Raw genomic sequence first — 26,895 nt, forward strand, 5'->3', positions numbered from 1 at the left:
AAGTAACATTTGTTTCATTTTTAGATAAACAGATTTAAAAAATATTGCCATTTCACAGATTATAACATTTATCAAACTCTAACCAAAATACATTTATATAACATCAAAGAATCTTATCTTTAAAATTATTGCAAATGTAGCAGAAAAAATAATTGGTTCTTATGATTCCATCTTAATCTCCGATAAACATGATAGGTAGAAAACACAATTCACAAACTAAATCAGCATAATCTACACTAAACATTTTATTTCAACAGTAGTTTTTTTATGGTAATATATCTAAACTATCATATGCCTCATAAACAGTCTCTTTCTGATTTTATCTTCCAAGATTAATAGGGTACCTGAACGCTGTCTACTACGCACAAAAGCTGACGAATGTTGACAAATGTGGGAATAAAACTTAAAGCAGTTACGTGATTCAAAGAACATAAAACGTTAATTTGAAACTATAAATTAGTTTTATGTCTTTACCAACAAACAACTGTTTAATTTCCATCATGAGACCAGCCAAAATGAAACTGAAAGTCTAATATATTTAATTGCAAACTGCATTTTATTCTAGACAAAACCCATTTTTTTCTTTTAACTGGCCTGTTGATAACTTATTCAATATGTGTTTAGAGATTATGAGGAACATGCTCATGTGTATATTTTGGCTGTAAATACAGATTTGACATTGAGGTCTTTTTTTTAATATATTGAACTAAAGCAATTTACTTATCGTTAAAAATAACAGTTTACACCTTCACTGAATAGTATCTTTTGCCACCTGTAGAAATAACTCTGGACAAAATAAATGCTAATTTTACTAGGGATCCCGATTCAGACTAACTGAACAATTATTGTGATTTTTTAGTAAAAAAATTACAAAATTTCTGATCAAAAGATCATTAATAAATGAAATGGGGTCAACGTCCTACTTTTCTGCAGCAATTGGACTAAAGATGATACCATACACCATTCAGTGCACTATGAGGGAAATTTTGATGGGACAGAGGTGATATTTTAGGAACAATGGTTATTTTACGTGCTCACTAATGTATACATGAGACCTCAGTTTGAGGTCCGATCTGAACAACAAGATGCTGTTCCTTGTAACTCCCTCCATCCTGCACAGTAGAAAATCCTGTGGAACTTTTTCTGCCCACTCCAGGATCGAACCCGAGTCCTTCTGGTTAGTGTGCCAGCACCTCACGCCCCAATCAGCAGATCATTAATAAGATATTGGTGACGTAGGCAATAATTTAGCATAAAATTCATGTGTGACTCTGATTTTATTAAGGTTCCTCTGAACAATCCTGAGAGTTTTGACAAAACTTCTCAAAATCTATGAACTTAAGTGTGTTTACAAAAATTCTGAATAGACACATACAAATTGACAGAGGACAGACAATAAAATAAACCGCCATTTTTTAAATCTTATTTTTGAAGAATATTGTTATCAATGAAGCAGTAACGATGGAGATTGAAATGAAATGAAATGGGGTTTAACGTCCTATTCCAACTGGGCTAATGAAGACAGGCATACACCATGCAGTGTGCTATGAGCAAAATTTTGCACTACGACCTACTCTTATATCAAATTCCAACTGCCAAGGGATCTTTTATGTGCACGCCAATGTCTCATCCAAATGAATAAACAGCTGTCCTTGTCAGATCCTCCGTCCTGCACCACTGACAAGGGGAAATCACACCGGAAAATCCAGATGAACTTTCTTGGCCACCGGGAGTGAACCCGTGAACACAAGGCTAGCAAGTCAGCATTTTACTCACTTAACCACCATGGCTCCCACAATGGAGATCCTGCATGGAAAGGTTATTAAAGGAGCTAAATCGCTATTCTTTGGCACCTAGAAATGGATGCAAATAGGTTATAACACATATAATAATGTTATATGAAAATATATAAACTGATTTACATTCAATCGTTTCTGTTTTTAATTTCTAATCAGTTATTTTCAGCGAAATACATGGAGAGTGAAAATTGAATGGCAGTCTTTGGCATCTGGTTATTGCAATCTATTCTATTAGTATTCCTTTGTGGTAATGTTTAGCCTCGTTCTTCGAGTCGCTTATTACAAATGACGCTCACAAGCATTCTGGTACGCGATTTGTGTACCAAGTTGAACATTTTCATTGTGTCATAAATATTGGATACCAGAAGCCCATCTTTTTGGGGTAAGATAACAACATCAATGTTGATTTAAATTGGCCAATAAGTCATGTTTGCAATGTCAAAGACTTGGCTACTTTAAGCATCTCCAATATATCAATATCAATAGCATGCTTAGTAGATAATTCTTCTCTTACATTTTCTATAGGTCAGAGCAAAAACAAAAAAAAAAGGATTAATTTACTTTATAAATATTCATGCATCAATTAACAAGCTTAGTAACAAAGACCCAGTTTACATGATTTACATCTCCCATCAAATCTCTATAATTTCCACTGATGATCATTTATCACCTATCTAATGATAAAACAATGTTACAGGAATGACATGGTTACTTTGAACTGCCTATATTGGGCTACAATTTGACTATAGGGAATGATCTACTAGAAAGTCAGTTGGTCCCTTGACTAGCAATCTATAACATAAAGAGTTGTTTTAACCTTTGATAATAGAGAAACAAATAGATAGGATATTTAATCTTGTATGGTCAATCCATTACTTGCATCTGAAGCCATATTGATTTCAGTTCACTTTGATCAGGAGTTATGGGATTACATCCAAGCAATCAAATTCTACTGACCTTCTAACTACAACTGCAAATAACATTCTGCTTATTACTGGTAATTTGAATGAAATTTTCAATATATTCATTTTGCATTATCTATATTTAAACTACTAGAGCAAGAATGGCCAGATCTTGATCTAATCCTTAGTTTGATGCACTTACATAAAAAAATGTTCCAAACCAAACTAAATATTTGATATGAAAATGAATACCAGAATAAAATTTTAGAACATGTCATTTAGGCTTTTTTCTAGTTTAGTCTGTCATGGCTGTAAATCTATTTAGTACTGTGTATAACTTAATGTTTCAGTTTTAATTAAACTCAAAATGGCAGTGATGATTAGTCATTGAATGGGTACCCTACACTTTGCTATTCAAGAACACTGATACCACTTTGTACTATTGTATAGAATTTGTACATTGGATTTTCACTTTTGGTAACAATCAATTGTGGTTGTCTTGATTTTTGTACTACTGGCACTTTTAAAGTCTTCAGGGAATTTAGGTTTCCAGAATATAACTCATGAATTTTCAACTTCAATGATCAGATACTATGTGGCTGTATAGTCATGAATTACTAAACCATTTTTAGCTATGCATATGGAAATTTGGATTAAGCTTAAAGCCTTATGTACCTATAATTTTTATAACTGCTTGGAATTGAGGGAACAAATTAGTTTTATTTGGTCCACACAGACATTACTAAGAAGTAAGAACCACAAAAACATGAATAAATATTAGTTTGTAATAGCAGAAATGATATTCTCCCAAATTATTGAAATGATGGGAGAACAATATACTTGGTATTCAGTCCACTTAAAATCTAGCTATTAAAATCATTTCCATCTATGCTAGTGCTGCTCTCTGTGTGTGTTCTAGCAGCAAGTTAAGTATTATTTATTGAAAACATGATAAAATGTTGATTTCATTTCATTTGAAAACAATTTCACTTAGTTAAGTCTTCATTCACATATTTTTCGTAAAAACAACTGGTTGGAGAAAATATTTTGATATAGTTATTTGATAACAAACTATATATGACATTAATAAAAACAACATGTATAATGTATATTTGGTAAACAATACTAGCCTAAAATTATGTTTTTACAGATATCAAAAGATCACTTTTCAATGCTTTTTTGTGTTTTTCTGTTTATCTAGTAAGTAAATCTCTATACTTCACCATTTCATCAGTCAAATTGCTCAGATATTTTTAACTTAGAAATATGTGTATATTTATAATATATTACTTATGACAAACTTTAGAATCCACATATATCATAATCAAAAAATATTATTTATATCTTTAAAAAAGATTTATAATATATTTTAAAGCATGATAGTTTTTAGTTTTCTGTAAATTCTATTTATCAAGCCATTAACTTTGGCATTCTCCTTACAGAAATCATTTTACTTTGTCTGAAGGTGTTGGAGTAGTGGCCAGAATATCAAGCTAAGCTGGTATTTCACAAAGACATAGATCTTCTATCAAAGAACATGTAACACATTAAAATGTCTTGAAATCACCCAGTTTAGACAGCATGCATGGCATTTTACCATTCTCCAAACTACATTAACATATTAAGAGATGTTGTATTGCTAAAGACATTTCCTGATACAAAAGAAGTAAGATATACTTGTAGATTGTTTTTTTCTTGATTGTGATGAACTTAAGATCAGATAGTTCTTTCTATCTTTCCATACAGTTATACCATAAAAAAACAATCTTCATTAATGAATTATTAACAGGGGCGGATCCAGGAATTTTTGCAGGTGGGGGTTTGCCAGGTTCCTGAGACAATGTATCTCCCCCCCCCCCCCACATTGCCTCTATCGTCATTTTGGTGTATATAATACATATTGAGCTTTTTAAACAGAGAAATTCAACATCTCGTTTGACGTCAATTTTATTATGAATTAATACAATGACATTGTGATTCAATTTCATGGATGCAAAGCATCAATTGTGATATCACATAATGTCTATATCATTATCTCGTGCTTTGAGTGCACATCCTGTCTAACATCTGATGATAAAGGATAAAGCACACGGTGGGAGACTTTTCTCATAAAAAGTTTTGATTTACAAAAAATTTCTGTAGCTGAGCAGGGGAGGGGGTTTCGACCCCCCAAACCCCCCCTCTGGATCTGCCCCTGATTAAGATAGGATAACATTCAAAAGAAACCTGTTCATAATAACCCTTTTAACACCCTTAGGGACACAACAAGCCAGATCATTCACATATATTTCAAAGGTCAAAAATATGCAGTATCTTATTGTGAAGAGTGTTGTTATAAGATATTAAAGCATGAAAAGAGCTTCATGTAGAATAGACTGGCTTGTACAAAAAGACAGCATAATATGTATTACTGTATTTGTCTAAGATAGATAAAGATGGCAATGTGAAATCAACAGAAACCAATATAAACTTCAAATGCTAAATTTAAATAATATTTGGACCAAAATGTTTTTTGATATTTTTAAATAAAAGTACTTTTGATTGTGTATGATATGTCTATATTTAACCTTTATTTTGGTATTTTGAAGCATAAAACCCACATTTAATGGTTTGACTTTCCTTAAATAACTACTGGTAGATAATAAAATCAGTTGTATATGTTATATTGAACAGATAGAACAAAATATAGATTTTCTTTTTAACTAGCTCCTTAACAATAAACTGTATATGATAAAAAAACTTTAAAAATAATTTATATATGGATTATTCAAAACATGAATGTCAATGTTGATTTAGACAAACTGATACCTTTTACATACAAACTATCCAATACTATAGTCGGGAACCTGGCAGGAACTAAACTGACAATATCCATGCTCACTAAAAAGACATTAATTTATCCAATCTATAGATCAGTATTGATCGCGGAAAAAAAGGTTCTGGTTTAAATAATGGTCAATAGAAACCAATACGAAATATAAAGCCAAGAGTTGTCAATCAATACGGGGGTTAATCTTATATGTTATTCCAGAGATAAAATACAACAACTTTCTGAAATGAATTATTTTACCAGAATATGATGGCACCGTATTTTACCTCAACTCATAATACAGTGAAAAACATCTCTTTTTGACAGATAAAGAAAATAAACAAATGTATATCGGACGGAAAAAGTGAACCTTAACCGGGGTAAAAGATCAGAGAGAAAACAAAATTGGAACACCTACCGAACGTAAACATCAAATCTCTCAATATAGGCTCCGTCATAGAGCGCACGAGGCGCGAACTACAGCAGACGACACATCCACTCTCTTCCAAATATCATCATGTATTTGTAAAGTTAATACAAGATAACTATGTAACTCTAGTTTCAGACAATCAACAGTTTTAAATCGATTTGACAGCCCTATTTATTTTAGTGATGTTGAAAATTGCATCAAACGTGTGTAGAAAATGAAGTAAATGCGACATTGATTACAAAAACAGCCGTTAATTGGTGGCAATTTTGTAGAAATCCACGTGTTGGTGGAAAAGTGACAATTCCCTAGAACCATATCAGTTCTGCCCTATCAATGTTTAGAAAGATAGGTAAAAGTACTCACATATCAGACCAGTGTGTATGGAGTATGGAGGTAACATCACTCCTGAAGCCAATCGGTTCGCATGGTTGACTCGAGTAGCGCGCCTTTCTGAACTACACGATGTTTTGGTATCCACTCTTCTTGTATCTTTTACTACTCATACATTCCCGGAGGCAGCTGCCAAAAATGGACCCACCCTAACACGCGCTCTTGTCGCTCTTTGTAAATTATTCAGAATAACTAATTAAAAGTTGCAAAATTCTTGTTACAGTTGTTCGACCAGCTAATTGAATAGATTGTGTCAAAAATGATTTCTGTAAGACTGCAGGCGTCTTTTAACACGGTTGTAAATCAGGAAGTGCTGATCGCTACTTCTGCTATCCTGCAAATACATGTGCATAATATTCCCCAGTCCTTCGCGATAGCCGTCTTATCTCAAACACCAGCGGTTAAAATTACGAGTTATTGTTCTCTTGGCTGTTCGGAAGAAAAATAATTATTTAAGGCACCTCGTGTATTTGTAGTGAATTCAAGTGAAGCAAGGAAGAGTAGAATCTAATGGAGCGCTAAAAGCATTTGACTATAATTCCATCTATTTCCCATGTAGAATAGAGTAGACGGTCTCAATGAATTTTTCGTCTGTCCCGCTGTTCAAATGCACAGGTTAACACAAACCCACAAAGAAGGTAAACGGAGCACAGTGGCTTTGCATATGGATATGAATTGTAATAACTTCTAGATATACACCAAGAAAAACTTATCATATACAATAATTAATTGCTTTAATTGTCTTAACATACAATTCCGTAAAATGTTACCCTACGTTGAGAATAATCGCAAATATAGATTTAGAAATAAAACATATTTGTGATAAGATCCGTAACATGAAGTAAAACCTAAAATAGTATACACATTAACACGATAATATAAACTATATATAATAAATAGGCATAGATCCTCGGTAAAAGTATGATGAAGTCCGACATTTTCATAAAGTGATCGAAAATTAATAAATCAATCTATCTTACCCCAATTTTGTTTTCTCTTTCATGTAATTTCCAATCAAATTACACTGGGGCTCCATGGCGCTAAGGCCTGGGCAGGTGGCTTATAGTTTTTAATTTACCAATTTTCCAAAAAGAATTGAACTGACAGAATCTGATTCTAATATTATACATGCCACTAGGTACCTGCATTCAGAAAAGTCACCGGTTTTCTTCTACTTTACGATCAAATAACAGTGTATGTTTTTTAAAACATCGCTCTTCATACCTCCGGGCCCCTCTAGGCTCCAGGCTCCTGGATAAGTGTCCCGAGACAATATACATCCACATGAAAATGTGGGCGTATCTAAAATCTGTCAAGGATCGCGATTATGATTTAATAAACTATATTATCAAGTTTTTTAAGAATCAATATCTAAATCTGAAAATTAAAACAGTTTTTGTACTGGATTATATGTAATCGGAAGTTAACACGAAAGGTATCAAAGTGTCTCGTGTACTATTACTGATTTAAAGCCTTTTGAGGTATTTAAATACGAATCATTATTAGACAGACAAATAATTCAAGAAAATCAACCTTCGCTGTGTCAAAATCAAAACGTGGATCATGCGAGATTTTTGCACGACCTGTTCTGGACAGTATCTTCAATCCCCCAAACCATTAAAAATGTAATTTGTTCTTTTTGGAGGGTTGGAAAAAAAGGGCACTTGAATATTCAAGGTGCCCCCCGCCAAAAAATGTATACAGTATACAAGCGGTTTTCTAAAAATCCTCATTGTATCCTTCTATACACGGGGCCATAGGCGTACGAGCTGGGGGGGGGGGGCTGGGGGGGGGGGGGCACCAAATGCTGGGAAAATTTGGGCACACAATTGTACTTTGTAAAAGTTGTATATATTGTGTTCTTGAATGTGTCCAATTTAACAGCAAATTTATTATTATTATGTAACATACTAAAAACCTTACTACATTTTTTGGGCACCAACCACCACCGCCCCCCCAGTCAAAAATTTCCCCGTACGCCTATGCACGGGGCACTTTATCAACTAGTTTCTGGTCGGGCTATTTATCAACTCGGTTATTTAAACAGTAATTGTATTGTGTTCCGTGTATTTCCAGTTCATTAAACAATGTATCATACTAGTACTAGTATCGTTACACCCAGTGTGTGTCAAATATCACAGGCCCGGCGGAGGTGGGGGGTGCAAGTGGGAGGACACCCCCAATAATTTGGCCGCAAGTACTCTTTTCTCCAGGACGCAAGTAAATATTCAGATACAGTGACGTAACTCGAAGAGACCTGATTTTAATATAGAAGTGAGGCTCCTAGAAGTATAACGTAGAATTTCAGAAGAAAAAACCCTGCTATTCAATATATTGATCCCTGGGTTAAGAGCCCCCAGTTGCGAAGGTCGCGATTAGTTAACTTTACTGAGCAGTCGAATATTTCATTTCATCTCATTTCCATTGAATCTATGACATATTGGCTAATTAAAACACAACGGGATATAGTTTTGCTAAATTCTATAGCAGGTTCTAAAGCTCTAGAATGGAAGGTTTCATGCGTACCAAAATGAAACTCATCCAAGAACTTTTGATCCTCAACACATAGTTTAATTTTCATCCCAGGAGGACAACAAACTTCATTCATATTTCACATTTTGCGTAAAAGGCATTTGGCATAACTCGAGAACGGAAGGTCCGGTGTGCACCAAACTCACCTAAGAACTAGTGATACTTAAACACTCATTTTAAGTTTAATCCAAATTGGATAAAAATTATTTCAACCATGGTATTACATACTTTTACACTATTTGCGTAAATAGACCGGAGGCTCAGCGCGGGGGGTGTCCATCAAATGGGCACAAAACCAGACCCAACTTTTCGAGAGTAAAATTTTGCGTAGAATACGATGCCAAGTGGTAATCAGTCCGCATAATCCAGAAAGTTAACGGTCCGATAAGCGCACATCAGAAATAAATTGTGACCTCTAGGTGGTCCACGACATGCAGGTGTTATATGCTTTTACACTATTTGCATAAAGGGGGGCGGCCATTTGAACTTTGAATTTGAACTCAGCCGTAATGGTGTAACTGCGGTATATTTGAACGGTTTTTTCAATCAATAAAAATTGTTACGTCTAGAGGGTCCACAAGCTAAAAGTGTGATTTTTCGTACAATCAGGGGCCATAATCCAAGAGGTTACGGTGCGATATGCGCCAATATCGACAGGAACCGAGATCTTTGGGTTATAAACATACATAAAATCGGATAAAAATTGTGTCCACAACCTTGGTATTTATTATGCATATACATGTATTTGTCCAGTTCAGTACCACAGGAAATCACCATCGTTTGCAGTGCTTTCATGGTAAGGGTTTAAAAAAAACCCATAAAAACTTCAATGCTGAGTAATTTTACTAGCCAGAAATCGCTTAGAAAGCATCTCCGACGGTCTAGACCCCCAGGAGCTTCCGGGGTCTAGGCGGCCTCTGGACCCTCGCTTAAAGTCCTAGGACTGAAAATGTATACTATACTTGGTAAAACCTAGGTCTGTGTTGGTTTTTAGCTACGACTGGAGGTTATCGATTTCTTTTTGGGAGTCGCAGTGGTTGACAGTTGGAATTCGAAATAAGAGTAGGCCGTAGCGCTGCTGTCCGGGCAACGTTTCCCTCATAGTACACTGTATGTCTCCGTGATATATAATTGTGTGACTATTGTACATTTTGGCAAACTTCTTTATTAAATTTGTGAAATGTCAAAAACAAATGTGTAACGCAGTGGCTATTGTTACGACGAGTCCATCGGCGAAGTTAAAAACTGAATAGTCGTAAAAATAGTCCTGTGGCTATTGTTACGACCATCGATTTCTACATATTGACGTGCATGTAAAAGAACCCTTGACAGTTGGAATTCGAAATAAAAGTAGGTCGTGGCGACGATGTCTGGGCAAATTTCTCTCATAACACACTGCCTGGCGTACGTCCGTCTTCATTAGCCCAGTCGGTGCAGAAAAGTAGGACGTTATTTCCCTTATGGGGGCCCCTATGTGACATTTCAAAATTTTTGAATTTCTGTTTTGTTTTTCCGGATTTTCAAAGTATTTGATTTTCTTTTTTTTCCCCATTTGGTGTTAGATGTACGTGTGTATCTTCCACTTCCAAACCGCATAATTATAGCGACCTTGTGTACACAGATACCGAGTGATCAAGCTATGTGTGTAATTGAATTAATAAGATATGTATAACCAGAGTTATCTATGAGTTTACCTGTCTTTGAGATTCTATAAGTTAATACAATAAGACTATTTCTAGTCACGTAATCTAGGTTAACAATGTTAATAACATTTTCTTATCAAAGACGTTTAGGAAAACAATGAAAAACGGGAATTGAGGTAATTCTGGCATTATCCATATATCGATCGTCCTTCATTCTTCATTCCATATAAAATATTCTTCATTTAGTTTATTATTTATGTGTGAAAGAATTAAACAGTTTGAGTTGAAATATTTCAAACAAAAGATTTCCGTGTTAGCATTCCTTTTATTGGTATCTTTTTGTGATTTTTGTTTTGTCATGGATTTTAAAATCATTATAATCAATTCTAATTTGCCGACAGTTGCATTTGTAATTAGTGCACATTTGAATTTAAGGGTCGGCCGCTATTCGGACATGTTTGTAAGTTCGTATTCAGACCTGGACCTACGTATGTACTTACCCGGTAATTAAATTGCCCTAATATTACAAACATGTTTGTTTATTACAAGAATTTATTCTTCATTTTATAATGTATCATGAGATTGTCAGTTTGTAGACTATGCAACGCCCCTATAAGGGGTAAACTGACGACTTGTTAACAAACATTAGTAAATATTTTGTTATTCCATTGGAGTATAAAGATTCGAGAATCACAATCCACATCTAGAACCGCCCTTGATTATTACAATTAATCTACATCTGTACTTCCTAGTTATTATGGCATGCCATCTGATAAACTTCTTTCCTGTGGCAGCAAATCAAGGGTTCTTGAAAACTCTAGCCAGAAGATGTCTGCATGATCTTGTCAATAGGTAATATAAAAACTGATTAAGTTTGCCATTCACAGAGCAAGATGTTTTGAAAGGAATTTGTTATAACATGGCGAAAAGGCCCTTGAAATTATTATGTGCAGCATTTCAACAACATTCAGAACCCCACAATAGTTGGCTGACAACGTAAGTTTTGTTTTACTGTTTTACTTATCTAAAAGATACAACTTGAATGGTTTTTAATAAATTTCCAATGCCGCATTTTAACATTGCAATTCAGAAGATCAATTGAAGCTCTATATGTTGTGGTTACGTATGCTAACCCTTGTGAGGTTATACTTCGTTTGGAACTGATCCCGAAAGTCAATAACTATAAAGGCAAGTCATTGTGTTTCAAAGCCTGGTATTTTACAAGCAGGGTTTGCTTGCATCATTTCTCAGATTCACAAAATGGCCCCCATTTATGATGTAGACAGCGCATTCAAATTAAAAGGTTAATAGTATTTCTATAGTTAACAATATATATTTTAAAGCATAGTATAAATGGTATAATTATAGACATTCTAGCAGCGGGCACTCGAGTCACGAATTTAGTAAATTTTACAGATCCTTCTTCACAAAGTAGATGGGTTCTCTGGCGATATCTAGAAATTGTCATGCCACCATTCCTGCATTCCTTATTCATCCTAAGAATGAATGTATTTTAGGTGATTTTTGAAACAACATGTATTTATTTGTATGCAGATGTATTATATATAAATTGAAACTCCAAGACATGTTTGGATTTTCAAAATAAAGATGATATTCAGAAATCAGTGCCATCATATTCAAGACCTCTTTGATTTGTCGATTGAATTAAATCTACGAATACATTTCGACTTTTGGGTCCGCAGAGCCAATGCTGAGATACAACACATTTACTGTTCAACTGCTGAATGACGCCACCCCATCTTGGTTTATTTTCTATACTGCAGAAGGGGTTAACTTTTCTTATTTAATCCAAAATCCTAAGGGAGCAGAAAATATTACACCTCGGTCTCCCCCTTAGCTCACTGTTTGCTAACGCTATAATAGTGTACCAAGGAAAATGTCAAGATGTTGGCACTTGGATCTCAAATAGACAAAAGACCCATTGTCTTTCTGAAATTCATCTCATTTGAAAACAGAAGATGGAATATCCATTATGTTAGGCGCCAAATAAGCCATTAGCATTTGACATGCCGTAAAATGCAATTAATTTTAATTTGCTATTCGGGTATTGTGAATTTCCGTTTTTAATTATATTTTCTCTTTATCGACTTGTGAAATCAGAGATTTTCAGATGATGAAGATAAGAAATGTGTTCTCGTGCCCTGTGTATATAATCAGTCAGTATAAAACAATTTCCAACAGCGGTTAGTTTATGATGAATTTGCTGCCACAACAAGAGATATAACCAGCATGTGACGCAATCTTTTATTAAGATTTCTTTAAGAACTGAAGAAAACAGAGAACATTTCTTTCTCTTTTACGATTTTAATGCCACGTAAGTGTTGTATTATTCAGTACACTCGATCATGAAACTAGCATTAAAGACTACAGTTTGTCACATCCATCCGTTCCTGGAAATGATGGAAAACCGTCAGTAGTAGTTTTAAGATGGGTTATCAAACCTTGTTATTTTTTTTTTTTACTGTACGAATGCGATTATAAGACGTAATATTGGGTTCACGTTCCAGTCAAAAGATGTGTAGATAATACATAGACGATTATCAGCAGTCAGACTGTCTATAAACTTCTTTTAGGCATTTTAAATTATGTTAAACTTATCTTGAAGTGAAGTATCCTTTATATATATATATATATATATATATATATATATATATATATATATATATATATATATATATATATATATATATATATATTACGTAGACAGAAGCGGTTCAAGTGTACAGAACGAGAGATTTAGACGACATGATAAGTTTATCAAAAATTCTTCCCTTCATCATTCGTGTATGGAATAAAGACAAACAAACCAAAAGATATAATGCCACACACAGTACATCATTCAAACTTGGTAAGAAAGTTATATGATGTAAGAACAGTAGCCAAGGCAAGAATTTTAATCTGAAACTCATTAAGAAGCCATTAAGAGTGTAAACATAACAGTTAAGGAAATGTCTGTCGATTGTTGATATATAGGCTCAGATTTTCTATCGGCATATTTTTCCACCATTTCAACCCATTAGTATAATCTGGTAGCCATCGGTCAATCTACCGGTGATAATATATAGTACGATAACAATATCTGAGTGGCAGAGCCGTAGCCAGAGAGGTGGGTGGGGATGGGGGTAGGGATTGGGTATGTCTTGCCTCTACACATTTTTCATTTGTATGAAGAACATCCAACCAATGGCGATTGTACTTTTGTATGTTGTTCAGTGATTACGCATCGATTAAATACTTATACAATGCGAAGATGATCAAATTTCGTATTAGGAAAAACTTGATAACCTCCTTCAATCTGTTTTTGAATGTCGAATTTTTTATTTGTGTAAAACATATCTAACCTCCCCCAACCAATCAGCCAAAATATGATATCAATTTCACCGAGATTCCACTAAATTTCAAATCTTCCAAATGGAGTAAGTTTCATGACCTTCAGTCAATCAAACCCGACCCCCACTCCCTTACCATATTCCTGGCCGACGTGACGACCAATGTTTTTTTTAGGTCGATTTCCCAGGCGGGTACTTCATTTTGCCCATTAGATATCTGAAGAACAAGTAACAGGTTGGTCTATTAGTATTCGAACTTTGAGGCTGTTATTATTAAACCCATTGCAACGGAGCTTTGGCATCGGGACAATATAGGTCTTAAATTAACAAACCGTTCTGTTGTGGTTCTAGGAGAAAGCCATGTAAAATATCTTCTAAAAGCCAGCGTATTAAAGTTCAAATTGATATTGTCATATTTATAGCTTATTGTCTCAATGGTGTGGACATGTATGTATATTGCCTCTGTTTTATTGAATCCAGTATAAGAACGAAACACTTCTGACACATTTGATATATGTAATGGTATGAAAATAACCAGAAGCTCGGATTGCGTGCATATAAATTTCATTTTGACACCAGAATCTATGATTTAAGCACTAGCCTACTGATATCAGATAAAAGTACAAATTTATTCTTCTATGAAAAATACTGCCATAACCCGTCAGCATAGTGCCTGGTGTTAGAAAATGGTGAAATGTTATCTTAAGATTTGTTATCCAGTGATCGGACATTCTTTAAACTGCGCGATAAATGGCCAGTACAAGATAAAGATCGTGTTTTGCTGTTCTTGGCTTTTACCAGTTAACATGTTGATCAGTTTACACATCTATTAAGGTAGAATGGGTGAAGAGGCATTGAGTTTCAGATTATGTTTTTAAGTGGTACCTCTTTTTTTTCGCGTAGAGTTATTCAACGTACGGATTTCTGGAAACTTATAATTTTTCGAAAGAAGAAAGGGTAGCAGTATTCCCTATTCCAAATATACGACTGATTTTTTTTTTCATTTAAATGCTTAAAAGTGAGGAAAGTATATGTACAGAGTCCGTTGTAAGATTGGTCCTTTAAAATAATGTGTTGTTAAGTATAAATCAGTACTCGACGGTTCTAAATGACACTTTTTATGGAGATAATTGTTCACTTTGGCACCGATTTCAATTCTATGACTGTAGTTATTTGTATGATTAAAATTAATATATTTCTAATATAGTAATATTGTAGTTCAGTAATCTGTAAAAGAATTTACCTCATGACAAAACACACAACACGTTTAATTCCAAAACTAAAAACTAGCAGCTACTGTTTGATTGGATTTTAAAAACGACCACGTAATCTTTTAAATCTCGCTTGGGATAGTTGTTTTCAATCTCTCCACTGGGGAAAGCCATAATTCATTTAAGTGTACATCAATGTCGTGGAGTACAACAAATGTTTTATCGAGACGCAAACAGCAAGAGAAATTGGCTTAAACCTATATGGTGACATCAATATGAAAAAAAGAAAACATCTTATTACTAATACGTTTTTATTGCTGGTTCGGATGTGTTTATCTGACATCTACTGTTTCCTTTATGCACCGATTCTGTTGTCGTGTTCCGAATTACTGAGATCTAGTGGGTATCTTTCTCGCGCGTGTGTTGTATAATTTGCTTCCATATAAGCTTTATCATCCGTTGGTATAATGGTTGCGGAGTTTGTCGGATGGTGTAAAAAATTGTTTAAAATTACTATTTTGATAACAGTGGTGTCCCTTGAACGATCTTGGTCGCAAAAAAACGAAGTACTGTAAACATGTACCTATGAATGGTGTTTGTAACCAACGGAGTTTCACATTTCTAATTACCGAATCTGGTTCCCTGCGCCCCTGCTCTGACTTTTCCCTTAGATTAAGGGCGGGTGTTCAGTTCTTCAAACTATACTGCACGATTGCATATTGCTACGATCTGTATAGCTATTTTCAGCTCTTTTATGTTGCCTAACTCTACCAAGCGTCCTTCGGTTCCTAGAATAATCTTAAATGACTGAAGTATGCAGCCGCGGTTAAGTGGAATGCTATCAGTACAGCTTTCTTCTCATCTATGTTCCTGGCTACCGCATGCCCCTGGGATGTGTGCTGTTTTCTGCTTTTCTGTGTCATCGCAATCCTTACAGATCATTATTGCTCTTCTGTATCACTGTTCTTTGTGCTCTTCTGTGTTTTCGGGATGTGTTTCTGCCATTAAAGTATCCACTCTAAGATATGGGATCTGTCACGCTCTCTAGTAATCTACGTGTATATTGATGGGATCTCTTGTTGAGATCTCTTAATCCGTATCTCTATTTTACCCCCCCCCCTCCAAACTTGTTAAAACAGCTGCAATGCAATACGCAGTTGACGAAAATAAAAACACCATTTACTTAGATACAGAGTATAACATTCTTGTTAGAAGTAGATCTCTCTATTGTTCAACATAGCTCTAGATAAACCTAATATAAGAAGAGGGAGAAACGATGGTGTTGACTATTAACGGTAATATCATTGTTCAGTACTCGAGAGATTCTCGTGTTTTAATTAAGTTTCTACTGTTTTTTCATCACGGCTGTTACATCCGTTTTCCACGGTCTATCTCTTACAGCAGTTAAATTGCTGATGTGTTTTATTCTTTATTATCGTGTTTGATGGCAGGCAAGCATCTTTGAAGTGGAATTCGAATCTCTTTTTATGCGCGCTTTGAGACAATATATCATTACAAACAATCAAGAATTCTCTATAAAACGACATAAAATTCCCCGTTCACTACAACATAAATAAAGGATTTCGAATGGTAACTGTTTTTCAAACCGATTATGTGACGTGTTGTCTTGTTCAAGTTATTGATCGCTTGTCTGAATGTATAAATGAGAGCGTGTTATACGGGCCCAAGTTACCACTTTCATCTGCAGGTTTCAAGTATTCCTCGTTTACATGTTTAAAATGTTTATGGGAGAATGGTCCCTCCTTAAAAACGGTGAGTACCACTATTTCCAGTGTAAAATTCCCCCACTTAAAATCAATTCAAGACTTTCAAAATAAGAAAATAAGTTCTCCTTCGTGCACTAATACTATATTTTCCATGGTGTAGATTGTAACCGATTCCATAATTTGCAACAGCATTTGGTGACGTCAATTAACACTCATACCCTCAATTTATCTAAATTTGAATTATTCTATACGTCGTGTTTAAAGATTCGCGTCTTATCTCCGTCAGGCACTATCCAAATATACGAAAAGTAATTAAGTCTATTCTATAAGATCACGGTGCTTGTATTTTATTCTTTATATCGGAATGGATATCAGTCTACCTCATAGATAGTCTTGTAGACCGTAGAAGATGGCTTCATGAAGGTGGCGCCGTAAGACTACTTAAAGCACAATTTACAATTTGAATTTAATGAGGAGTTATTAGGCACAGGGTTATGGGAGAGGGTATAGGAAGGGCTGGTCTATTGGTGTAATAGAACATATTTAAGCTTGTATAATATTGACAGCAGAAGTCTATTAGACGAAGTGTTTAATGGCATGTAGCGATTTCCAGATATCCTGCAAATGCTCTTCACATTTTTTTCAAATATCAATCTTGTAAAAACAAAGTAAAAATGCACTTAATGTTTTTGATAATATAGCAGATGACTATCACGAAATAAGAAAAATAACCACACATTAATTGCAGCATTTCGTTAGACGCTTGAAACCTTGAGTCAATAAAAAGCGTTCAGTCGTATCACAGCCTGATCCATCTTATAAAATTAAACACGAAACGAAATAGGGCAAATTGAATGCCAATGTAAATCATTAAATCTATTACCATATCATAACGTATGCAATAATTAGTCTATTGAGCATAAAGTATTCTAACTTAAAATTTTATAATTATGGTTCGCACCATTGTTTATATTTGAAATCTTGACCTTTAGGAGATTAGTTCACCAATAACTGTTCTATTCTTGAATTTGTCATAAAGGCAATGCATCTTATCTTCACAAGTTCGTGTTTCTAGAAGACGAAAAAAGAAAAAATCAGGTCAGTTTCATTTCAAGGAGAAATTCCTTTGAACCAAAATATCATTTTTTATGTCAAAAATGATGTTCAAGTGAATTTTAAACACAAAACCCTACTAATTCAAAGAAACCGAACATGGCGTTTTCAATTATTCTACGACACTTGTTCCAATTTTATCTCGGGGCTGATGAAAATGCCAACTGAATGGTAGGAAATAGACCGGAAGTTACAATCGGAAAGCTAGTTTGTTCTACCTCACTTGATTCTCAGATATAAAACGCCTCCAGTGAAGTTACATAAACTCGCTGAAAGACTGAACATGGCTTGACACTCGAGTCACACAGACAGACTTGAAGAGGTTCACTGCTCAACGAGTCAATGTTGTAATTTTATGAGTTTTATTATTCTCAATTTTATCACGTTTAAATTTGTCACGGCTGTGAATGGGAAGATTCATAAATCGAATAGATGTAAGAAAATATAATAAAATAACCGAAATATTTCAAATAAACTGGTACATGGTTGTCATTATTAAATATTGTCTGAAGCAAAAGAAAAAGACTGAATTTTTATTGATTTTTATGCCGGTCATGAATTATGTGTTTAGATTAGTTTTATTATTTAGTGGCTGTGAATTTCAAACGTTGAAGAATAAACTTTATACTATTTCTTCTTGGTTTTACTTAATGACATTTTAACCGAGTGGCCATTCTTGCCCCCCCCCCCACAAATATTTTATTATAAACAACATTTGTACTCAATAATAATATAAATAATTTTATTCATCAAACACCTTGAACATTATTATACAAGCCGTTCATTTTACACCTTGAACATTATATAAGCCGCTTCATTTTATAAGTTGGGTGAGATCTGTCGTAAAAAACCCCCCAGTTAACTATAAACCTCTTTCATACCAGGAAAACAATACATTTAAATACGTAGTGATACTCTACGTAGTACAGATTCTAATTTGTTTTAACATGCTGTCATTGTGTTCTGTACTCGCTAGCCAACTTTGCTGAAAAAGGTTTTAGATGGCGTACCGAAAAGATATATCAGCGTGGGATATGAATGTCAGGGTCGGGATACTGGAAGGGAATTCATTAAAGCTCATTTTCCTCATTTTTGAGGTTCAGAATAAGAGAGTTCAAATGATAGCTCAAGAGACTACTGATACAATGGAAGGTTTAATAATGCAGACTCGGGTATAGACTGGTATAGTATTGTCCCGGTCACGCTAGCTTTCAAGACAAGGGAAGTCGCAGATAATGATGATCTTCGAGCAGGCCGAACAGTTGCCTACATTAAACCTATACTCGATGAAGAATACAAATTTCTTAACATACCAGAGAAATGGCTGGTTCGGGGATGAGGGTGGGTAGGGGATACTGAAACTATTCCTCCAAAGGGCAACACACCACCAGAAGCAGATGACAGGGGATCTGTAGACCCCTTACACGAAGTATGAAGTTACTCAGTTGTAAAGATATCCAAGAAGACACATTACTGATAACACTTGAGAGATATTCAACAACCAAGCAAAATGTTTAGTCAAGCTATTCTTAAGACGACCCAAGTACATGTACCAGCGGATGCGAAGCTTAGATTTCGCAACCGTACTAATAAACATTTAAGAGCCACCTCGATTTGTGAACTTTGTGGGTTTCAAGGAGGCTTTTACTGTGGTGGATGGACGAACAATTTCTAAAGGAGTATGGCATACTTTCGTCAGCATCACAGCGGAAGCCACAAGGCAAGAGAAAGCGAGGATGACCAGTGACAGTGTTGAGTATTCTGAATTAAAGACATGTGGTATCTCAAGGGAAGAATGTCAAAATCCTACGTTCCACATGAACCGGAAAGGACCTTGCAAGAATAGTTCTTCTGAAGATGCGCTTTTGCAACCATTGACGCAGTGGTTGTATATTGTCTCCCTGTCCGACAATCTAATCTTCTGTTCGCATTGCAGAATTTTCGTATTTTTTCTTTTATATTTCCAACACCTGTTTGGCTTAGTCATATCGATTTTACGATATTGTACTTCTTTTTGTAGAATCACCAGGCTGAAAAACAAGATAAAACTTTAATAATATTTTAATCTCGGTTACCTGTATAAGTATACATTATAACTCACAGCATAGTTTGTGAGCATGTACACACTTCCTAACTATAAACGTCAAGGTGTAAATTCTTACTGTAAATGTAGGCTGAACTGTTAAAAGCTAAAACTCTAGAGAAGAGTAATAAATCTAGCTAGAGTGATACTGTTATAAGTAAACTAGTAGAGATTACCTGTACGCTTCATCTGTTTATCACATAGCTTGTATCAATATTTATTTTATCACAGCATTTTCACCTAATTTACCATTTGTTCATCGTTAAGGCGTCGTCAGTGACCGTGAAATCGTTAGCATGGAAAACAAACTTTCTGCTTCCATCATGGAGGTCAGTTTGTATATGTGTATTATATTAAGAGCTGTTACAATAGTTACAAAATTGATGGACGGAATATTATTAAAGCACTGCTGGACCGTGCCCATGTATCTATAAACTCTTGAACTTTCAAAATTAGCTTTCATTATAATATTATACATGTATATGTTACAGGTAAATTTTCTGACCAGTTTTTTATATAATAAAGAAGTCATTATCGTGCACTTCATTATTGTCACTTAAATGAGTAATAAATTTGATATTCAGTAATTTTGATTCTCAATCTTAATGTGTCTTTCGCGTGTCTTTTGACAAAAATATGACCGTCTGTATAATAAATTACATTACTTTTTATCAGCTAACAAGAATTGCGTCGAATGTGATAGCCATTAATTTAAAATCCGCCTCCAGAGCTATCAAAGAAACAGGGCTATAATTTTACAGAAACACAACAGAAAGTCAAGTGACCACAAAATCACGCGAGGCATTTTTTACACTAACACAAGAAAAGTGAAAAAAGAGAGTCTCTAGGAAGGAATTAATATTCGGCATCTTATTACTCCCTCTCTCTCCCTCTCTTATTAAGCAAACAAAAACATTACATAAACTGATGTCCAAAAGAAAGTATACACTGTGCATTTTGTCCTGCTTCAAACAAAGTCATTTGGGTACAATGTCCATTTGTTTTGCCTTTTATTTGCTTAGAAATATTGAGTTTGGACGCACGAGACATGTTCAGTGTAGTTTTATCACATTTTTTTGATTTAAACAAAACTTAGTCATATTTTTAGTGTGTATACTTTTTTTTGGACATTAGTATAGATATACACAATGCAAAATGTACCTATTTTGACATTTTAATATCTAAACACTATATATACCACATTCTTCATTATGCTTTACAATAATTTGATCGTTTCCATTTTGGAACATATTCTCTGTTGAAAAGCTTATACATTACGTCATGTAATGTTTTATATAGAGCCAGTGGGTGTGCAAAGTAAGAATAAAAAAGATACCAAATGCTGTTCATTTTCGCTCGCAATATAAACAATAATAATGCTAACGAACGCTTTTTGGAAAATTAAAACATAAAAAGTCACTTACAAAATCCATTAATGTATTATTTTTTAAATTAATAATATGCGTTTCCTTGTTGAAGAACAGGAATATTTGTATGGAATAATTGATGCTATTATAGGATGTATATATTGATATGAGCACGACCAGACATAACTCTTCAATCATAGCACACAGTACGACACGAAGAATACATATGTGACTCATCTAAGGAACAAAAATCACGACATTTTGGACAGGTAGAGTTTGTTAATATTTAGGACATGTTTAGATGTTTATAGACTATGTAGAGATTGTACACTTGAATAGAGGCGACAATGACAGGTAACAAATCTATAGGCTGAGAATATTCTTGTTTCGAAGACAATACAATGGATAAAGAATTGCCTTTGATCAGACAATCGTCTACTGCTGCATCAGGTAAGAACAGTGTAAACCGTTATCTTATTCCCTTTTAAAATATCATCTTTATTGTTTCATTGATATTATCTACGTAACATTTACCTTTCAAAAGAAACAAATTCGTATTCCTCTGATATACAGAATAACTGTAAACGTTTGAGTAATTTTAATGTTCATAACCAGCAATGCATACCGTAACTGCTTCTCGGTGTTGGCTGTTTTTAACCTGCAGATTACAGGAATTAACTCTTATAAATAAAGTTAGAAGTGTTAGGATAATTTATAAGTAAGGAACGCCATTTGGGTATAATTTAATGTGTTTACTACACCTGTTAGTAAATAGATATGTACAATCTTATTTATATATCCTCCATTTTTACAAATACACTTTATGTCTAAATATAATAATTTATATTATGTGTTTATTATGTTGTAAGAAGTAAAATCTCTCAAATACATCCAGAAAATGGATGAAGTTTAAAAGATGTTCTTTAAGTTGGATATTCATCACCTATCTTATTCTATAAGATTGTATAACACCCTGGGCTATTCTTTAAATGACACTTTTTATTGTAAAGTGTCATAATGACTGACATATAAACAAAAGAAACCTATAAAATTTGGGTATATACAGTTATAGTTTACAGTCGATAAAGGATGATATCGAAAATATGCGATCTAACCGTTAACTCGATGTGGGTCATTCCAGTTTATCGATAAAAATTTGGGCAATCATTTTATTTTATTTTAACCTGGCCTATAACTGACAAAAATAATGCTGTTTTGGTGGTGCTCAAATCCATAATTTGGCTTTGCGGATGGGGTGTCTACTATCCCCGTGTTCTATCCAATATTGAGAAATTTTGTTACCAGCCCCACACCCCTTTCATAAGTCCTGATTACGACACTGTGGGGCTGTTCTTATTGCTATAATAAAATAGAGTAATCGTGCACATTTCCTGTTTAGCGTGTTACTTTATCATATTTTCCCATGGCGACAGATTCTATTCCGGTAGTAATACAAATCATTTGACAATAAAATCATTTAGCCAGAGGTACCCGATACTGTCAGATGATATTCTCAGACGACAATCAATATTGTTCATGGCACGATGTTTTGTGCCATCGTTTGCTGTGCTTTACCCTGCTGACTAGCCACAGCATGACAAAACAACTAAAAATGTTAAGATGTCTTTAATAACACACAGATATGCACAGAATCATGTTTGAAATGAGAAACGGGAGACGTGGAATATGAGAATGGAGGAATAAACAAACTATAAACATATTTGGGATAGGATATCTTTTTGGCATGAACAAACACACGTGTTTAAAGAATTCTATTGATCTTTATTATATAACATACGTAAAACATACAAATAATACAATAAATATGTATTGAGAACTTTGCTGCTACACTTACGTATGGATTGTCTGGATGGCTCTCCATCATACTTATGCCAAAGATGGATGTGAACATACAACGATGATATTAGATGATATTAAATGATATATAGAAATGTAATGATAAAAAAAAGTCATTTAATATCAACTTATCCTTTATATCAAAGCTACAAATTACAGATGTCATGGAAATGAAATGAAATGGGGTTTAATGTCCTACTGTTCCGGCTGGGCTAATGAAGACGGGCATTCAACATACAGTGTGCTATGAGGGAAATTTTGCCAGGACTGTTCCGGCTGGGCTAATGAAGACGGGCATTCAACATACAGTGTGCTATGAGGGAAATGTTGCCAGGACAGCGGCGCTATGGCCTACTCTTACATCGAATTCCAACTGCCAAGGGATGTTTTACGTGCACACAAATATGTACACTGGACCTCAGTTTTCGTCCCATCCAAACGACTAGACAGCTGTCCCTGTCAGATCCTTCGTCCTGCACCATTGACAAGGAAAAATGTCATGGTCCTAAAACATTGCTGGTAAACATTGACTAGTCTGGAAATTTCACCTTGATACTTATGCCAAAAATGAATTTGAAATAATATCATTGATATTAGATGTTGTATAAAAAATATCTAACGGCAAAACACTTTTGGAAATTCTATTGGTAATTTTAATATCAAACTGTCTTTATACAAAAGCTACAAATTATAAATGTCATGTTATCGTCCTAAAAATGTTTTGTTTGTTTGTTTTCAGAAACCGTGTACGATGCTCCAGATTCAGTAATTACTTTGCCAGATTATTTCCCCGTTGCACCATCCGTGCCGTCTTCAGCCTTACAAAGTCCAGTTAAAGAAACTCTTTCCAAAACTGTGAGTAATGTTACATCGGGCAAGTCTACAGTGTTCAGCGAACAGACCAAACAACACAACTCAGCATCAGAAACACAACCGTGTATGTAGTATCATCTCTCGTCTTCAGAAGTTATCTCGGAGGCTTATCCGGTCCATAACAGGATCACAAGTAGCAAAGGCGTTCATGCTAGCTAAAAATTCAATGTCAACTCAAATATCGCAAGTTTTATCAAATCCAACTAAGTTGTATCGCGTTTACCGGATCGAAGGGTGCCACGGTGGCTAAGTGGGTAATAGCCTGGAGGTCGCGTGCTCGATCCTTGCATTGGCCGAGAAAGTTTATCGGGATTTTCCGACGTAGTTACAACTTGTCAGTGGTGCAGGAGGAAGGGCCTGACAAGGACAGCTGTCTAGTCGTTCGAATGTGACGAAAACCCGAGATCTCGTGTATACATTGACGTGCACCTAAAAGATCCCTTGGCAGTTGGAATTCGATAATTCGAGTAGGCCATAGTACCGCCGCAATGATAAAATTTCACCAGATCGGAGGAAATATATATTCGGTAGGGTTCTTCCTTATCTTCTAAGAACTCTGTCTGGTATATTGTTACCAATATATCACAAATCCAAACGTAAATGGGGAGATAATGTTGAAATTTACAGTGCATGCAAATTTAAAAACAACCCCACTGAAACTATCACTCGTAACTGTTAACAAGAAATTGCAAACGGACGAAACATTGCATCCATTGCTCTTGAGGTTGGTTATATCATACAGGTAACAGATAATCAGAGGTGTCCGTTGAAAATCAATTGTGGTTATAAGCGCGGAACTCTCGGTTGACTGTTCCATTCTATGAGTCTGTTCCATTTATTTTTACAGGAGCGACTATACAAATAAACAAGATAAACAATACTTATTCAAATCATTATCTTAGTCTAAATCTTTTAACACATGGATCATATTATAAGGTCACTGCTTTAACTAAGAATATATCATCATTTTTCTTAATAAACTTTTTAAATATTAAATCCAACAATTAAATTTTCGATTTCAGCAAAGGTTTGGGATTCATGTATGCCTATTCAAAACCAATGTGAGTCATCTCCAACAACGGACCCAACATTATTGCCTTGAAAATTTATTGGTTGCCTTTTCCATTGTATATTGCAGTAGATGTCAGTCACCCTCACGTAATAAACAGAAACATTTGGTCCGTATGGGGAGATGAACCTCAACGTCATGATGATAGAAATCAAATGTGTTTGTACAATGGTGGATATGAACAACCAGTCTTACCGTATTATTATCACAAAGACCGGGTAAGACAAATGTCCTAATTGTTCGAAACATATTTCCATATAAATCAATGGATACATTCTTAAATTTTCCAAAATTACAGGATCCTTCATAATTTATCGGAATTGACAATTGTCAAGAAATTGAAACTATGGTATGGAAAGATACATGGATGCCATTGAAAGATACCATAAAATTCATTATTTATCTATATACCTAGAAGAAATGCACTCATGAATTTAACGGACTTTGCACCAAAGGTGCACCTACTTCCAAATTATCCTCCCAGTATTTCAGCCACCCTAGATAACTTGTGACTTTAGGGACGGCCTCCCGAATGCCCTTCCATTAAATTCTCGTATAATGCAGCAGAAGCAGCTTAACTATAAAGCCAGCGGTTTCAACATAGTACCTGCTGCATCCCTAAAATATTTAAGTCTGTGTGTTTAAGATAAAAATTGGTTAGTGTTTCTTTTGTTTAAGATAAGTTAGGAACAGCTATATAACCAGCAATTGCAGAGTACTAAAAGCCTCGAGCATCCCCTGCACCTCACACGATTTCAATAAAGTACCTGCTACATAAGTCCACTTCCGCCCTAGGTAATCGTGGCTATGCCACAGTGGTAGAACATGCAAAAACCATACACTATATCCTGGTTTTTTTCCTTCTTCAGAAATCAAAGAGGCGAAGGAGGGAGAAAAAAGCTCAATTCCAATCAGATGACGCTTTGAAAATTGCTGTAATTATTGTAGGGTTAATAACATTACTGATATTTCTTGTCACGGTATTTGTTGCTGTTTATTATGGTTTGACTGCTGATGTCTTAGCCCCAACCACAGTTCGACAATGACATTAAAAATACATATAGGCTAGATATTTTACAACATGCTATTAACAAATATTGTTATTTGTATATATTATGTAGATTTATAATAAATAAATTTATAATAATCCATATTAATTATTGCGCTGGAAACTGGCCAGTCTACCTTAAATAGTAAGTGCAGGGGGACTGCACCTCACAATTACACAAAACAAATCTACGAACAAGACACGTAGGCCTACATATCAGATTAAGTGAATGGAACCGGGGGCTAGCCGTAAGCGTCCACTGCACTGTACAGTCCCGGGCATGTAGTGATATAATAACTCAAAAATGAAAACCAACAAACAGGAATATAACCCAGAGAAAAAATACTTTGTGTAATATTAGTACGAGCCATGATCTACTATATGTCAAATGAAATACGTAAACATATTGATATAAAACAAATTACCTGTACAGGTAACCATACCGGCGAAATGTATAAAAAAAAGCCAGGTAGTCTAAAACTATAGTGAGAAACATTTGAGGTGTTCAGAAGAATTGAGGTGTATTGACTACTGATTTAGGGTATATATCTCATTTATCACAAACGGAGGAAATGAAATGAAATGACAAATAGGGTTTAATGACGAATGTCCTACTGTTTTGCTCCGAACTGGGCTAATACGCCATACAGTGTGCTATGAGGGAAATTTTGCCCGGACAGCGGCACTACGGC

General features: G+C 34.8%; 3 protein-coding genes across 7 annotated transcripts in view; 2 read left to right on the forward strand and 1 right to left on the reverse strand.

Moving 5' to 3' along the window:
* LOC126816668 (uncharacterized) overlaps positions 1 to 6,863 on the reverse strand; it is a 45,636-nt gene extending 38,773 nt beyond the window's left edge. Inside the window, exon 1 of one of the 3 annotated variants that reach the window (XM_050543391.2) lies at positions 6,304 to 6,863. In XM_050543391.2, the coding sequence (XP_050399348.1) occupies positions 6,304 to 6,340 (37 nt within the window). In that variant the 5' untranslated portion in view covers positions 6,341 to 6,863. Of the gene's footprint in view, positions 1 to 5,928; positions 6,092 to 6,303 lie in introns of those variants that run through there. The other 2 variants (XM_050543392.2, XM_050543390.2) reach the window with 2 other exon arrangements.
* The window catches only part of LOC126816666 (uncharacterized), a 142,554-nt gene that overhangs the window by 68,470 nt on the left and 47,189 nt on the right, over positions 1 to 26,895 (forward strand). The gene's annotated exons all lie outside the window — the stretch shown is intronic.
* LOC126816672 (uncharacterized) lies at positions 12,703 to 26,258 on the forward strand. Of its 3 annotated transcripts, none has more exons than XM_050543397.2 (4): positions 12,703 to 12,840; positions 23,953 to 24,150; positions 25,225 to 25,373; positions 26,025 to 26,257. In XM_050543397.2, exons 1-4 carry the CDS (start codon positions 12,834 to 12,836, stop codon positions 26,199 to 26,201), a joined length of 531 nt encoding a protein of 176 aa, XP_050399354.1. In that variant the 5' UTR covers positions 12,703 to 12,833; the 3' UTR covers positions 26,202 to 26,257. The 3 variants fall into 3 exon arrangements, with proteins under 3 accessions (XP_050399354.1, XP_050399352.1, XP_050399353.1); XM_050543395.2 differs by lacking the exon at positions 12,703 to 12,840 and adding an exon at positions 13,236 to 13,374 and having other exon boundaries at positions 26,025 to 26,258; XM_050543396.2 differs by lacking the exon at positions 12,703 to 12,840 and adding an exon at positions 21,609 to 21,806.

Source organism: Patella vulgata, chromosome 3 (genome assembly GCF_932274485.2).
Source record: "Patella vulgata chromosome 3, xgPatVulg1.2, whole genome shotgun sequence".
Classification (NCBI taxonomy): domain Eukaryota; kingdom Metazoa; phylum Mollusca; class Gastropoda; family Patellidae; genus Patella; species Patella vulgata.

Excerpts from the sequence above, each read along its gene's own strand:
- LOC126816672 (XM_050543395.2), top strand. The coding sequence starts at position 13,272 with ATGATAAGTTTATCAAAAATTCTTCCCTTCATCATTCGTGTATGGAAT. Across the intron at positions 24,151-25,224 it reads AGCATCAGAAACACAACCGT|TAGATGTCAGTCACCCTCAC; the intron begins GTATGTAGTATC and ends TGTATATTGCAG. Across the intron at positions 25,374-26,024 it reads ATTATTATCACAAAGACCGG|AAATCAAAGAGGCGAAGGAG; the intron begins GTAAGACAAATG and ends TTCCTTCTTCAG.